This window comes from Montipora foliosa, chromosome 10 (assembly GCF_036669935.1).
Source record: "Montipora foliosa isolate CH-2021 chromosome 10, ASM3666993v2, whole genome shotgun sequence".
NCBI lineage: Eukaryota > Metazoa > Cnidaria > Anthozoa > Scleractinia > Acroporidae > Montipora > Montipora foliosa.
The window spans coordinates 17,354,889-17,372,388 of record NC_090878.1 but is presented as its reverse complement, the minus strand read 5'-3'; the positions used below and the strand labels follow the sequence as shown (position 1 = coordinate 17,372,388).

The window sequence follows — 17,500 nt, the reverse complement described above, 5'->3', positions numbered from 1 at the left end:
AAAAAAGAAAGAAAACTCTAGCTAAGATACATTGTACTATAAGCCGATTTAGAATTTAAAACACCCCAAAGTTGATAAATGTTGACGAAAAATATACGATATTATGGCGCTGTGTTTTCTGTTTGCGTGGAAAATAAATCATAGATATAAATAGTACTAGTGACTGCTTGGGCGTTTTCTTAAAAACAAAAAGCGGTCTTTTTCGTAACATAATAACCTAATATATTGTGAGGATTGCAAACAACCACAAAGGCCACAAAAATCTTGGCTGAATTTCGCCTTCTACGTGAGGCAATTAGTTGATGAAATGATATTTGGATGACCTTACATCACCGAATTCAAACAAATTAATGTTTTAAAGCTTGATTTAATTGCTTTAGTTCCCACAAAGCGATGCACATGTCAAGAATGGTGTGCGCAAGATATCCGTTTAATTAACGCGAAGAAATCTCTTTTGATTCATTAGGGTAATTCCAAAAGCAAGATGTCTTGCTTTAATCCAAAACACTTGAAGTTTCTTAGCCCATAGCTCACAAATTTGCTCTCCACATGGTTTGCACGTGCTGTCCTCTGTCTGTGCAACAATATTTTCCGGAAAATATACAAACATGAATATTTGACCTATGAATTTAAAGTTCTCTAAAGAGCATAATCATCAAAGGAACGCTTATAATTCAAGCAAATGCCATGATAAAGAAGGCTCATTGAAAACAATTCAGGTTTTAACAGGACTTGAGGCCGATCGAATAACAAGAACATTGACAAAAAGTTGAATGACCTAAATTTGTAAAAGCTGCAGAGATGAATAATGAATATGCTGCATTTCGACATTAACGGGTCAATTCTCACCGGAAGCAATCTTTCCTACGAATCCCCCGCGGCTCTGTGGTATAGCATCCGAAGTAGTAATCGGAAGGTCGTAGGCGGTTCGACTTCTGCTCGGAGCTCTCCGATTGTCTCCGAGTCACCATAATTCCCAAATACATCCTCGTCAATCATTGTTTTCATTTTTTGTTCGACTCCCACAAGGAAGCCCTCGGATTTTTTCCAAGTTTCACTACCGAAAACAACTCATCTTTCATTTCATTCACGGGAAATAATTTATAAAACCTCCGTCATTACACTATGAAAGCTGATATTTATGTTTGAAGCTTGTACGATCGTGTCAGTAGAGAGTCAGAAATAATCGTCAAAACAATCCTGTGTTTAACATCAAAAGATCACGTTCAATAGCCATCCAAAGACTGACGCCTAAAGACAGCGACGTTCTCACTGTGTTGACACGTTTGTTAAAGCACTTCCGTTGGCTATTGTTAGTAGAGGGAGATTCTACTAACATCTACTACTATAGGTTGGCGAACCGGATGCTAGATGCCCTAGATTGACTTACCAACTACAGTAGATTCGATCGATGCAAAAATCCGCTTGAAAACCGCCTAGATTTAGAAATTTGGCTAATTTTTCAAAAGCGTCCAAAATGAGGCTTTTTGGGGGAACCATCCGAAAATTCTCAAAAAATACACACATCTAGACCAAACAAGGGCAGATCTAGAATTTTGGCTAGGGGGTGCACATGTCAGACGGAAATGCACAGGAAGCGCAATCTTTATATGTTAGACAATGTATAATACATGCTTTTGAGAGGGTTAGGGCTGTAGTATGATAAATCTGTAAATGATGAGGAAAATAAAAATCTAACTTAATGCAGTTTTTGTGCTTTTAATATCCTGTAGTAGCTTAATTCGCTTTGCCGTTTTTTAGGTAAGCTTACATTACTAAAACGTTTTTTTGTTTTTGGTAACCGATGGGGGGGGGGGGGGGTGCACGTGCATCCAGTGCACGTGCATTCCGTGCACCTCCCCTAGATCCGCCCTTGGCAAGATGTAGAAGCGAGAAACTAGGAAATACAAAACGTTGAATCTCAGGATAACATAATTTTTCCAGGTAAAAAGCCGCTGGGGAAAACTAAAGATTTTCCAACAGCGTTCAAAATGTGAATTTTGGAGAATTTTCATTGAAAAATGGAAATTATTCAAAAGTGGATCATATCGAAGAAAAACTTCAAGAAGCTTAAAAGATAATGATACAAGCCGTGCGATCTCCTTGTTAGTATGCATTGCTAAGAGGGAGGGGATACAAGGCAAAATTTTTAAGAATGACTGATTTATTATGCAAACTTCCAGGGTCTAAAGGCTACGAAATAGAAGTTGCGTGATCTCCTAATTAATGATTATGCATTGAAAGGTAACACTGAACAAAGGAAGTAACACAATACCGGCACGTTTTTTTCGCAAAAATCTGGCAACACCTTTCCTGAAGATAAATGATACAGAACACTGATGGGCCGCATTCCATCGCAGATTGACACTTCTAGGTTATGGATTTGTGCTGTAAACACTCTAGTGAAAACCTATCCCATCATCAGAACTCACATAAACATCATCATCGTAACCCAGAAGTGTCCAATGATCTCTCTTATTTAGCCTTGACCTATCAGTTTACTGTATTATCTATTTTTAAAATACGGGACCCGCTAAATTATGGCCTATTAAATTGGGTCTTGTCACCAAAACGCTTCTCATTGATTGGCAACCAAGTTGCGGCACGAGAGATTTTATTCCCTGGTTTTGCATTGCGCACTCGCCTACGGCGCATAATTTCTTGCGTCATTGGCGCGCGCATCAGCTCGCGCACATTGATAAAATGGCGGATTTTCACTGAGGCCGACCTTAAGAATGGCTATTTTCTCATGAACGAGCACGGTGACCCCTTCTTTTTAATGGAGTTATGTACTCGTAATAGGTACACGGAAAACATATTTTAAGGAGGGAAAAAGCTGGATAGTAGAAGTTGTAGTATTTATATATAAAAGGACGTGAAAACTTCATTTGGAGCCAAACAGTGAGTGTGAGGTGATGATGTAGCGGTCCAATTTGCTTTCGAGCAATTCGAAATCACTTTGCTGAAAGATCTTGGCCCGGACTAACTAGTAGTATAGGCTTAAGGTTTCGGTAATAGTCAGTAGCTTTTGCTATATAACAAAAATTTTTCCCGTTGATCAAGTTTAAAAAAAATTAATAAAGGACATGTAGCGCGAAAACAAGCACAGTGACCCATCTTTTGACTGGATTTTTTTTTAATGTCCTGTGCATGAATATTATTATTATTATTATTAGTATTATTATTATTATTATTATTATTATTATTATTATTATTGTTGTTATTACTATTTTTATTATTATTGAGATCTTTAACGTCCTACAATCCGCCACTTCGACATCTGCCGGCGATAATACGGCGATATTACTTTACAAAAGTATGTTTTTTTTTTCTTTTAAGGGTTTTCCTGCTTATATGAAAAATATGTCTTCTCTCCCGTCCTCTTTTTAGGCATGATCTTTACGAAAATTACGTTCTGTCCCTCAATAAACCTAGATCAACTAGTTATCATGGTTTCTTAGTTCTTTTTTCTTACGTATCAGCTAAGTTGCGAAATGCGCTACGTGATTTTATCCGTACCACTGAGTTTACTGGTTTCAAAAGAGATTCCAGGGCGGCATTTTGTACAGCGGCTTTTCTTTTTAATTAGCATATCTTTAAATATTATGTATTTAGTATGTATCTGTATATGTGATGTATTTTAGCTGTAAATGTAATGTCTCGAAGATATTAGCTCTTGTAGTTATTCTGAAATTCGAGATGAAATAAAGTTTATGCATGCATGTATGAATGTTACCTTTTGTAGGGTACGTGCGCACACTTTGTAATCTGCGACCTTCAGTGCTTACCACATGTCAGATAAAATGACTTTTCACTTGTATATTTAAGCCATCGAATTCTTACGTTAAATTGACAAGGGCGGTTTGGAGCTGTGAGTAGGCGTGGTTTAGGGGCCGACATATCTCTCCCTCAATGCCGTACCAGGAGGCAAGGTCGGTAGCAGAAAGCAGCGAAGGGCCAACTGCGTCCAAAAGCGATCGCACGGGCCGAAATCCCGGGATGACTCGTTTGGTACGACGCTCCAGCACCGGGTCTGGAGGTACTGCGTTTTCTCTCTTGTTCCAACATTCTTCCACGCATGCGTAAAGGTTCTGGCTCTCCGATAGGTAGAAATTAAGATGCTGGTTCAGTAACAATGAACTGACATTTCAGTTAAATCTACAGGCATAAACTCGTAAGGTAAGAAGCGCGCGTGTCTGGTCTTCTCAAGCCAGAGGTGAGAGATGGTTTCACGCAGACTGGGACGCCTAAAATGCTCTGTTGTAAACATGGCGGCTCACGAGTGAAGTTATCTCTCTGGCCTATCTGTGGACGAATTCCAGGACCTACCGATACAATTTGGGCAAGTTTTGAAAGCTAAAATCTTAAATCGAGGCTGTATTTTGCTGGTAGGACCTGGTGGCCCGACACTTATAAAAAAAATCTATGAAATGACAATCGGGGATTACCCAGAATTCTTTTGGGCACGAAGGAGGCAAGTTGAGAAACACGAGACTGGCCCTCATCAAATGGCTGAAGCGCGGCCGGAGGAAAACGTGAGAGGAAAATTTCTAGCCAGATACTAAGGAGTAGCCCTGGTGTGCTGTTAATGTAGACTTTTGATTTCTGAACAAATTTTTGTCATATAACATTTGCGACAAAGTAGCGCCTTTTTGCTGTTTTACTTGTAGCAAAACCTGGCCTTTCGTCAGTTGTTCTTGTCAAAAGAACGGTATAATGTAAATAAGACAATGCTAAGATTTACATTTGCAGATTACTAAAAGTAAGCTCTATATGATCTCTATGCAATAAGCGCATTCAAATTTTCTTCATATTAATAGTATAAAATTCTGTTTTTGTAGGATTTTTCTGCTACTGCATATGAAAAGCAACCGAGTTTTCTCTCCGGCCTTCTTCTCATGATGTTCGTGGAAATTACATTCTGTCCCTCAATAAACCTACAATAGAACAACCAGTTATGGTCTTCATTCTTTCTCCTTACTTATCAGCTAAGTTGTGGAATCCGCTACCTGTGATTTTATCCGTACCACTGAGTTAACAGGTTTTAAAATGAGAATCCAGGGCAGCATTTTGTATAGCAGCTTTTGTTTTGAATTAATTAATTGTTTCTTTAAATCTATGTATTAATTTACTTTTGTATGGGTAAATTCTATGTATTTTAGCGGTAAATGTAATGTATCCAAGATAGTAGCTCTGAAATTCGAGATAAAAGAAAGAAATGCATGGCTGCACTTCACATTACACTCTAATAGTTAAGTCGGTTGTTTCTCTTTAGGTTCCTAAGTTTCCTTAGACGAAAATCCAAAAAGATCCCAGTTTTTAATTGCTAAAAGTCCCGAAAGAATTACAAAAAAAGGCAACCACCCAAGATTTTGCGATGCCGTAAGCGCTTCTCCCCTAAATCCGGGGACATTTATTTGAAACTCTCTCTGTCAAAATGTCAATCAATCCGGGCGCAACATTTCCGGTTCGCTCTACAAAACGACTCTAGTATAAATTTAATTGGGAGAAAAAAATATTCCTGAACAAGGGTATAGGGAGGCTCCTAATCATGGGTTCCTGTTTAGACTTAAGGCCCGTTTTAAACGTCACATTTTACATGTGCCGAATCTAAAGCAAATGAACAAAAACAATAAATTTTTGTAATTTGCTAAAATGTGACGTTTAAAAGGGGCCTTAACCAAGAACCGTAAACGCCCAGTGGCGACAAAGAAATTGAATCACACTTTTACCTATATCTTGATGTTTGGTATGCCCTAACAGGAAAGCTCAGAAAATGTTTTCACGGCCACAGCTACGGGGATATTTTTTATCCAAAGCGCACTTTCCCTTTCCAACTTCCGTGAACCCCTGGACGAAGGAATGTGGACTATCCTTGCGTATGGAACCCGCACCCACAGTGCACGCGGCACTGAAAACTGTGCTATCCTGTCAATCATCTTCCCTTTCATCGGAATCACTCATTTCTATGTACAAACTACGTTGTTGTCGATCTACCTGTTGCAACGACGCTACCAAAGTCTTTTTTTTCGCGAAGGTAACACAAATAAATACATTATCAACACATTTTTGACTTCTTCTTACACTTGACTCGAAAATATCATACTGAATTCCTCTTAAAATAGTTGAAAAATGCACAAATAGCAAGCCTAAGCACAACAGCTGACGTTCGAATCGCCGCTCGCCGGCAACCCAGTTTTGGCGTCAAAGTTTGTTGACAAAAAGTTGCCACAAAATATTTTAAATGGTTTTCTGGCCTCTTAATTGTGAACAATTGACGTGATGTCGAACAGCACAGTTCTTCCTGCTCGCTGAATTCTGATTGGTCAATTTAATTTTTCAGTAGCTCTCGCCATATGCACGGATGGGAATGCTCCCGCTTTTTATTAAATTAGTAATTGATGAAGACTGCAGGAACCATCTGGCACTGGCATTGATGCATTTGAAGTTATTATGTATTCAGTTTTGCTACGTACAGTTTCAGTCTTGTAATATGATTATCTACTTCTTTAAAGGCGGTGCCTACTACTGTTATTGCGCATATGTTCTCCGCATCTCGAGATACTCGGATTTCCTATTGGTTGTCGTTGCTAATAAAGAGATATTTTTGGGTGGTTTAACACCATGTGGAGAAAACTGAACTTAGCAAGGCCCTTGGAAAACTGGGGGTAACCATGCATTTTTCAGAGATAATTAGGCTTCAGTTTGGAAAAGAACGCCATAAGTTGCTTTGTATGTTATAGCTTTTTACAAATATTGTTAATCAATTATGTTTGAAAAATGCGTGGTTACCCTCAATTTTCTTTTTGGATTTCAATAACACTTGTAGACTATTGTTAAGGTCTCCTTTCCCGCATATTCATACATCGCACAAAGATACCTTTGAATTAGTAGGCACCCTTAATCTTTAATATACATTTGAGTATAGCGTTTCAACAGTTGTATCAGGCCCATTTAAACGGTTATCAGTTGGCTTCAACCGTCATTTAAGGTCGTTCAACATTGTTGAAAGCGCGTTGAATAAAATTTAAACCGACTGACTTACACGAGGGGGTTTGGGGGGGGGGGGGTGGGTGGGGGTAAAGATCACGTTTCACATAAACTAAATCGGGCTTTTCGCGTTTCACGTGCTAAAAAAAAACGCATTTTCACGAGTAACGGACAAACATTTGGCTATTTCACGGAGGTGAGAACAACTTTAATAACTGAGGCCTTAGACTTATCTCTTATTGCCACAAAACAGCCCTAAATGACGTTCCCCCTGATACATCCCGATCGTGTTCTCGGAGCCATAAAAAGAAAATTCAGTTTTCTGTTATTCCAACTTCTTGTTTCGATTCCTAGGCACTAACATCTTCATCCTCCTCTGGTTCTTCTCTTTTGTTCACTTGAACCTTGAGTATGATGGTCACTGGACATGTGACGTCCAAGACTTCCGAAACCTCCGCCATATTGAAACTGTTCCCACAAGACCCTAGGCCTGGGGACTGTAGAAACCTACGGGCAGCCACTAGCTGTGATCGAAAATGGGATAGATAGCTCTTCATTTTTATGGTAGCAGACAATTCTTTTTGGGAATGCCTCCTGTTTATCGAATGTTGCCCGACTAAATCACAGGTCGCACACAAAAGAAATTTTTACAGATCTTAAAAAAAACCACTCCTGCCCTCGTCGCGACAAAACACACAAAATCACTGACGCATGCAACTTAACTGTCAATCAAAAACACTCGAATCCAGTCTCCGACACTCTTTCACGGACGTAAGAAGGAAATTCACATTTCAAAAAACAATCAAAGATATCCTGTGGTAAGCTCGTGGAGTAAGTAAGATACTGCGTCAGGGAGGTGATATAATCATCAAGCCTATAGAGTGGTTACAAATGCAGTGTAATACATTTTTCTGTTACGAATGCATGAATGCGCCTGCCGAATTTGAGACGACCAGAGAAGTCGATTACAAATTTACCATTGTTTAGGCCTGACAGCCTGATTCGCCGACCATCCCGATAGCTCTCCACGAGCTAAAAAATGCCTCAATCACGCTTCACATCAATTAACAAAATCACGATTCACGATGCAAGAAAAAAGAAATTAACGTTCTTTCCTCCTACATCGATTCCACATTTCTTTTGTTCTAGTTGGATGGAGTTGAAGCCGGTATTTTAGGCCCAAATCAGGACGAGAAATTCTGGTTTTTTTGTTCTTGCGTCATCGCAATCAAACTGTCGGCTCAATTGTTGGTGCAATTATTCGAACCCAGCACCCGCAAAACTTTGTTTTTGCTTCCAACATTTGCCCAACTTCCGTTCAACTTTTGTTGAACGAATGTTGAAACCGTTTAAATGAGCCTTTACAACTTTACGGCGTAAAAACTCTGCTAATTTATTATGCAATCAAATTCTATTATGGACGGCTCCTGTTGAATTTTTTTTTCTGAACTGAAAGTAAAAGCAGTTATTGCACAATGCTTGCTTTATTCGACGAAAAGGGAGAGTACCGTGGCCCTCTCAATCGAGACTTCCTGTTTTTCTTTGTAACTGACCTCGCAAACAGTAGTCGATGACCCGAACCATCGAAGCTGTCTGCCTTTGTAAGTAAATTATGATACACTATTATGTCAGTTCTAAGTCACTAAAAAATATCGTCACCTTTTGTTGACTGGCTATTTCGTGTTGTATCATTGTTATAACTTCAAACTTAGTTACCATTACAACCAACTAAGGAGCGCTCGAGGTCTGAGAAATTTAGAGCATTGTATGGACGTCTTGTTGCACAAAGGGTCTTTTTGAACATCTTTTAAAATCATAGGGCTCAGAGATATTATTCATCATACCCTGACAACTCGGAATAATTGTTTGACCGGCTCGCTCTGAATTTTGATGCAAAAACTCCCTACATCCTCTTTTAACTGTTAACCTTATCGGGGAGGGATTGTGAGTGTATTTCGGAGAAACTTTATGTTGAGTCAATGAAACACATAATCGATGTTTCTTCTAAATTTCTACTCTGTTTGGTTACTTAGATCGAAAAACTTCAAATAACCTCAAAATGGTTTTTAAGACGTTGTAAAATAGGCAGGTGAGAGCAAGGGTTAAGTGCTGAGAGGGAATTAAGTCGTAAACTTATCACCGCGTATGACGAAATCCCTAAAAAATCTCTTTGACAGCCAATTAAAGAGACCCATTGCAGCTTCAGTGATCAAATTAGTGCAATTTTCAATTGGATTGAAAAACAAAAATGTTCATTTAAGAGGCAATAAACAAAATCACAATGAGAAGGAGGTTCAACGTTTTCATGCAAGAAATCCATTTATTACGCTCGACGAAAAATTTAGTGCATTAGTTTAATTACTCCCGTGCGGTGATGCATTAAGTTGCATTCGCTGCTTCAGACGTGTATCGAATGCGTGCAATGCGCTGTATACCAATGTGAAATCAAGCAAATTGAGCCAAAGACAAAGAGCATATTAGAACTAGAGAAACAGGACTCATTAAACTTACAAAGCACTGGTTAACGCTATAAATTCCAGATCAATTTCCTCGTATGACATCACATCCACCAAAGAGCTTCAGCGGGGTCTTCCCCGATTGAAATTAGATATATTTATCGGAGGTTCAAAAAATAACTCTACTTAAATAAGCCCATTGTTCCTTTGAGGCTGCAGAGGTGGACATGGATTTAAAAAGCTATGGTAAGTACGATAGTTGCTAACTTTCTGAGCAATGTGCATGCTTGATTGGACCGCGGAATATTGAAACATAATGTGAAGAGGATTGTTTGTTATGGAAGTGATGGAATTTAGGTGATCTTTGATTACGAGGAAGTTGTTTAAGCGCTTAAGTCAGCCAATGTAATCTCCTTGCTCTCCTTTGCTAATTTACCCATTTGCCAAGTCTTTGGTCCTCAGTATTTTGAAAACTTAGCATAGACAGATGTTTAGCGATTCTCGAATACATTTCAATATTATGATCACCAATTATTATCTCGTTGAAGGACAGGACTTTAATACTCTTGGACACCTGATACCTAAAGACATTCATCTTCCTATTATTATGGAACCCCTTTCACCTCATTCATTCATTAATAAGGTTCTATAAACTCAGCTGTTTAAGAATAAGGAAATATCATCAATACATGCCAGCAATACACTGGCAATAGTGTACACACCGCTACTGCTCACGTTCGAAAACCTCAGCCAAATTAACATTTGAAGTGGAGTAGCCGAGGTAAGGGATAACATTATGATCAGTATCAACCACAGACTTATAGCAAAATATACAAATATCTTGTTCGACTCTTTTACAAGGAAAATTCTGTCAGAGAGAAAGGCATTCAATTGAATTCTCTTTCTAGGGCCCCCAATATTTACGTTTGCGCAATTGCAAGTGCCTATAAAAAGGGAAATTTGGGAACATTAGCGAGCGGCATTCCTGCACGAGTTGAAACATGAGACATCTCGAAGATATCGAGAGGGAAACGTTCATGCATGAGAAACCGTCGATTTCCGTGAGCCTAAGGGGAATGAAATTGCCTTTCATGAGGTTTTTTTCCTGTTACTTTTTGATCCACTATAAGTTTAACGCATAAAATGACAGCCACGTGGAGTCATACGGCGTAATTCTTAAAGCTTCGCACACCAAAATGTCTAAGTTGCCTAAATGCTTAATAGGCTCACCCCCCCCCCCCCCCCCTCCCACCCCTCCCCACACTGCTTTCCCCACCCCTTCCCCCTCCCCTAATTTTAAATAGCCTTACGACATCAGTTATGGTCATTTATGTATTTTCAATCGGGTGGGAAAATACCCGAGGCTTTCGTGATCTATGAAACATTCTAGAAGACCTCCGTGTAATGAAAAAGAATTGCGGTGTGACCTTGAATGTGCTAACAAATAATCGATTTGTAATTATTCACAAAACTGAAGAACGCATCCGTATCGATACGCAACGATTAGGCAAAAACATGACAAAAATTAATACAGCCCATGTTACACTAGACGATTTCTAGTGCAACTTGTCTCCTAAATTCGTTGCGCACAAGGTGAAGGATAAAAAATCGCTCGGTGCAACATTCCCTGAGGAGCCATTGATAACTCTCGAGAAGCCTACGAGTATTTCAATCATTACGTAGTGAAACAGGAAGGAATAGCAAAATCTGTGTTTTTAAATAGCTACATTTCGGAGATTCGGTCCACTAGGCAGTGAATAATTTTGGAAGAATGAGAATAACGAAACTAATGGACCGACGTTGTTTCCCAGAATCTTGCACTTTATGTATACTTTTCTGTGAAGACGGAGACGAGAACTTTTCTTAGTGGGCATAGCTTGATCAGATTGCAGGCAACCACTTAGCGCGTGCATTAAGGAAAGGGGGCAGTAATGATTAGGCTCCACTACAGTAAAATGGTATTTTTTACATTTCTCTGATGATAAAATTTGCATTTCACGTTTCACGGAATTTTTTTTTTTTTAACTCGGCTACAATTGAACTACTACGTACTGTGACCAGCAAACCACGACCGATTCGGTAGCGGGCGAGTAAACACCGGACACAGGACAGCTTTAAACACAACAACTTTATTCCACTGTGGCAATCTCACATCTCCGCTCTCGTAAACACTCCACTTTTGGCGGTTTTCTAACAGAAAAGGTAACGCAACGATTACTAAGGTACAAATAGGCAAAACTTCGATGAAAATGAAAACACTCTCCGAGCTGTAGCGGCCACTTTGAACTTACACACACAAAACCACTCCCTCCTCGAAAACGTACTAATCACGTGACTCTCCGCGTTGGTAGTCACACGTACTATGATGAATCTTGGAAGGAGCACATGCCCCAAGGGTTCCCGAATCTGAACAAAACAAATGCGCAACAAAATAAGGACATCAGTTCATAATTCACGGAAAATACAAAACAACAACAACAACAAACAAAAGGCAATTCACACCTTCGAAAATTTGCAACCCATTATTTACAGCCTTAATTTCTCTGGGTATTCGGCCATGACTCGAATCGCACCTGATAAATCTTGGTAAAGCAACGCATTTTTATGGCCTCCACGGAGTTTCAGATGTCACAACATTATTATGTCAGAGCATTTTTCTCTATATCGGTCCCCAAATCCCCCGTCAAATTCATAAAAGTGCTTTGCATTTATCAACGACATTTGAGCTTTTTTCCCGTTGGAATGGTACAAAGTGTTTCCACATGACGTCACGACGGCGGCCATGTTGGAAGAGTGAAACAAAGAATTAGCGGTCATGTTAGAGGAGTGAAATATTCTTTTGGGAATTAAAAGCCATTTTTATGCAAATTCTTCCTTTTGTTTTAGTATGCAAATATTCCTGTTGGTCACATGAGCGAAAACACTCTATAGGATTCAACTCTGTCTTGCTTGGGGTAATTGTTTTCTGAAAGCGAGCAAACCGGAGATCCTAGAATAGGGGCTTTAAAATCAATTCAAGGACGGCATACGTTGTCGACGAAAACGTCATCTCAAAATATCACTTTGCATTACCGTAAGTCTTTCGTGGATATATATGCCATATCACTCGCGTCGTACAATGTGGGAGAAGTATCCTGTAAAATGAATAGGCCATTTCCGAGTTGCTGTTTGTCTCGGTTTCGAAGCGAGTCTTGGTGCTCAACAATTGTAAGGGAAATGAGTTTGATTTGCATAAGAATACGCAACTCATTGCCATTTGAATGATTGTGCGCCAGGACTCGCTTTGAAACTGAGGCATGCAGCAACTCGGAAATGGGCTATTGGGTACGAGCGGTTTCAGAGTAAAAATAGAGTGAAATGAAAGGATCATATTTGTATCACCCCATCTGGAGTACAGCACAAACATTTTTTTTACAGCACAAACATGCTCTGAAATGCGTGTAACACGTGCAGCACGATTATTTTATCTCTTTTAACCAATGATACTCTTTTTTTTTTTTTGGTATTGCTGTTGGACGTGGCCATCAAGGTTTCTTGAACTCTGTAATATTCAATTCTTAAACCTTAACAGGCATCGTCATAATTTAAATATCTCGACTCCTTTGATTTTAAGGTTCAAGTGAGACATTGGATTCCATAGTTTCATCGGAGTGCACGACCACTTCAGGTATGTAAGTGAACTTACAAAGTGAAGTAGTAGGACAAGATGGAGACCAACCATTCACCTACAGAAAGTCGTATCATTAGTGAACATAATGGCTGATAATACGATGCGTCGCGATCTGATTGGCAAAGACCCAACTTGGCTTTAAGAGACCGTACCCGTTAATTAAGCTGAGTTTTTCTATTGCTGAGAGGGAGAAGGTATCCTCGCACTTACCTAGACTAAAGGATCACTTCTATAGCCCAAGGATGACCCATGCATCCTTTTCACCTATAACCCGCACTTCAAATTATACCTTTTTTTTTTCCTGTGGCCCCGCTGAAACTTAGTGAGGGTCCTTAAATTAATCATTGTTGGCAGCGCAGTTAAGGAAGAAAAACTACACAACAGCGCATTTTAGTGATTTTGCTTGCCTAGAAAGTGCGTTCTACATTTAAACACACTTCTTTGCCGTCAGTTGCCAAACAACAACTGTTTCTGTTTCTCCTGTTCCTCACAGCTCAGACGAATGGAGTTTTATGGACTTTCATGGGCTTAAATAATGATATTTACCCAGAAAGCTCCACTCACTCAAAAGTGGTTTTCCGGGAGGTCCCGCATTCGATAAAATAGTCCTTTTCACGGTTAGTTTTTCTCATTTGCATTACAACATAATCTAGCATGTATTTGAGGCAATAGCCCTTTTCACGGTTCAAAACTTAGTTTTTCCCATTTGCATCACAGTGTAATCTAACGTGGGTGCGAGGCAATTTTGGGTTAAAACTACAAAATAGCCCGAAATTGCCTCACATACATGCTAGATTACATTGTAATGCAAATGAGAAAAACTAAACGTGAAAAAGGCTATTTCGGGCTGTTTTGTAGTTCTAACGCGAAATTGCCTCGCACCACTTTAGATTACATTGTAATGCAAATGGGAAAAATTAACCTTGAAAGGGATATATTGGAAATGGAAATGTTGGCTTTTGAGGAGAGGGGAAAACTGGAGAAGAACCTCTCAGATCAGACGCCTTCCCTGCTAAAGTTGAAGTTTCTTAGAGTTCTATGGAATTTCATTGCATTCTGTCAAATTCAATGGATTTCCTTGGAGTTCTTTAAGTCCCAATGATGGAACTGCATCCGCAAGGATTAAAACTTTGTGAATACCTGTGTGGTAAATTTCATACAAAAATCCATGATCACAAGGGACAAAATATGTTCCCGCGAAAACCTCAATGACGATTATGCTTCTTCTTTCTCCCTATAGCCAACACATCAAATTCTCTCACTCCATCTGAGTTTTCTCAGTCTGGAGAGGACAGACAAGATGAGGATTTCCCGCCACAAGATGCTAATACTCCTTGGCAAGTCGGTAGTCTTCAGCCAGGATCCTACTGCGTGTACAGATACTCCCCACTTCACAGGGAAGAACGAAGTTTTGAATGGGATCCTAAACCAAGCAAAGGGATTATTTCACAGAAAGGTGCGATGATAAGATATTTCTAGTTCTTTGTTAACAGTACTGTCAACACCACTGTCAACGAAAAAATGTTGCCCGATAATCATTAAATTCTTCTGTCAAAGAGATCAGTTTTAACTACGAATGGCCCATATCATGCACTACACCAGCCTTCTGCAAAGCACTAATCTGAGGCATTTTTTTCGATTTCAATTAAGTTTTGTTATTCTAAACAACAATTTTAGGGTGCGATGGTTGTCAGCGGACCATTGTGTCATTCTTCCAAAACCCAGAAAAATTTATCCAGAAGATGGACACGGCTGGGGACTTGTGCAAAGAACGCCGTGAACAATTTATTCTGCTTGAAATTCTTCCACATCTAGAAGAATCATGGGGTAGATGCTACGACTTAAACAAACGCGTTTACAAACAGCTGGCCAAACTAAGTCGCAGTGTTAGCGGTGGTCAAGTCGTGAAACATTCCTTACAACTGCTTCTTCATCTCATCTGCAAAGATAATTTTGAAAGGGGCCATGAGAGTCTACTAGAACTGGAAGGAATCATGAGGTCGTCCATTTTTTCTGACGAAGGGGTATTTAGGAAAGATGGACAATGCGAAAGAACACTCAAACTCCTTGTCTACAGTCGCATCTTATCATTGCTCCTAAAACCCGACGTTCTGCAGGATCAGCTGCTCGTGGCAGATCTGGAAAACGATCTGAAGAGAATTGTAGAAGAACTACAAAGACATCAAAAGCAAGTAAAATGCAAAAAGAAGGATACACTTCGTTATTCGATAGAGTTTACTATCATGCTGTTTTCCCATTCCTGTCTCTTAAAACCTAGCGAAAGTTTGCCAACAGATGGAAAAATGGAGACTTTCCTGGAGGAATGCCAAGAGTTCTGTGTAAATCCAAGAAAGGAGAGCAAGGATTTAACTCTTCTTGAAAGACTGAGAAAAAGGAAGAAAAATCTATCGTGGGCTGAGCTGCATAGCATTTTGTACCATCTGCATGGAAAGGTTTGTACTTACAAATTAATAATGATTGTTCAAGTTTTGACGCCATACCGTGCCTTTTGGCCCTCATTGGAAGCTATTAGCCTTGTCTATGAGAAACGATTATCATAAAACAAAACGTAGCAGACGCAAGCTGTCCCTGATTGATTTCAAAACTAAGCTAACAGCGCAACGTGATACACTAGGGCTCTTTTGTCAAGGGCTACACACAGGCATAGGATTCTTTATTCGAATCTTCGGGTACGGACTCCGGATCAAAAATACCGCTTTCCAAAAAAATGCAAACGATTCTTTAACGATTTTTTTTTTAATTCTAAATCCCAAAACACCGTTTTTATGACTTGGCACAATATCGGAATAACATTTCAAAAAAAAAAAAAATTCAAGCTGTCTGCAAGAATTTGTCCTCACAGCTGCTAACCATGCAAGCTCTCGATCCAAAGTGAGCTTGTGATGGTGCAACCGCCAAAAGCTGAGGGATTGGGGCGAGTGATGATCCCGATCGGCCCATTTCCTTTTGACATCGTACAACATTGTCTAAGCCGGAAAGGTTACGTTTATACAAACGTTGGCCGTGAAGCACTTAGAACAGAATTAACTGAAGAGAGTGTAGTGTAACGTGAAGTGCTATAATTCTATCCCATATGAACCATGTGAGCGTTAGCCCTACTGATGGAACTGGGCACACACAAGGACAGAGAAAAACTATGACCAGGGTGGGAATTGAACCCACGACCTTCGGGTTAGATCTCCGCCGCTCTACCGACTGAGCTACAAGGTCAGACGGGAGCAGGCCGTGGGAACTGAAGATGTTAAAGTCACGGCAATTAACATGTTCAAGTACAAGGAAAGGTTACGTTTACGTGTGTTCAATTCCCACCCGGGCCAGAGTTTTTCTCTGTCCTTGTGTGGGCCCAGTTCCGTCAGTAGGGCTAACGCTCACATGGTTCATATGAAATAGAAATATAGCACTTCACGTTACACTACACTCTCTTCAGTTAATTCTGTTTAAAATATAAGTGCCACACGGCCAACGTTTGTATAAACGTAACCTTTCCTTGTACTTGTACATGTTAATTGCCGTGACTTTAACATCTTCAGTTCCCACGGCCTGCTCCCGTCTGACCTTGTAGCTCAGTTGGTAGAGCGGCGGAGATCTAACCCGAAGGTCGTGGGTTCAATTCCCACCCTGGTCATAGTTTTTCTCTGTCCTTGTGTGGGCCCAGTTCCATCAGTAGGGCTAACGCTCACATGGTTCATATGGGATAGAAATATAGCACTTCACGTTACACCACACTCTCTTCAGTTATTTTCTAAGACAGTCTTGTCAAAAATAGACGATGTATTTACACTTGTAAGAGCAACAAAACTTAAGAAAGCAACTATGACTCATTATATGGGCATTGTCATAAAATGATTTCCATTTTCTGTACGCACAGTTGTAACACGAAGTGCTTAATTGTTAACAGTTATTTGATTTCAAAGGCATGACGTAGTTTATTCTCTCGTCATAGGTCCACAGTGAGCGTCCTAATCCAAAAATGGATACTGAAAGACGAGCATTGATACTGATCAGATTGATTGTGGAAGCTTTTCTTAGTGGAGGTGGTGGAGAAGATTGGCGGTTTTGCCTAGCCGCATCATTACTCCTCGTCGAGATCGCAAAAAACAATATCACAAAAGGTGATACTGTAGAACTAGCTCTGCATTCTATTACTACAGAATATGAGTATTTGTTTTTACTCCGGATACCAAGCAATTTTCAAACGGTGTTCGTGGGTCAAAATTCCACCTAAAACCCTTTGATGCTCCAAATCGACCATAACATATGAACGAAGGGGGCGGTTTCGAAACAAACTGTGGTGCTGCGTCGGTGGGGAAGTAGTATACAAAAACTTGGTTTTATCAACGGAGCTTTTAGGATCGCTGTACGG

The 17,500-nt window shown here is 39.8% G+C and overlaps 1 protein-coding gene across 1 annotated transcript in view; it reads left to right on the top strand.

Moving 5' to 3' along the window:
* Positions 1 to 9,588: 9,588 nt before the first annotated feature.
* LOC137973027 (uncharacterized) overlaps positions 9,589 to 17,500 on the top strand; it is a 21,307-nt gene continuing 13,395 nt past the window's right edge. Inside the window, exons 1-5 of the mRNA XM_068819740.1 lie at positions 9,589 to 9,692; positions 13,060 to 13,113; positions 14,357 to 14,572; positions 14,794 to 15,569; positions 17,081 to 17,249. Coding sequence (XP_068675841.1) covers positions 9,674 to 9,692; positions 13,060 to 13,113; positions 14,357 to 14,572; positions 14,794 to 15,569; positions 17,081 to 17,249 — 1,234 coding nt within the window. The 5' untranslated portion in view covers positions 9,589 to 9,673. The remainder of the gene's footprint in view (positions 9,693 to 13,059; positions 13,114 to 14,356; positions 14,573 to 14,793; positions 15,570 to 17,080; positions 17,250 to 17,500) is intronic.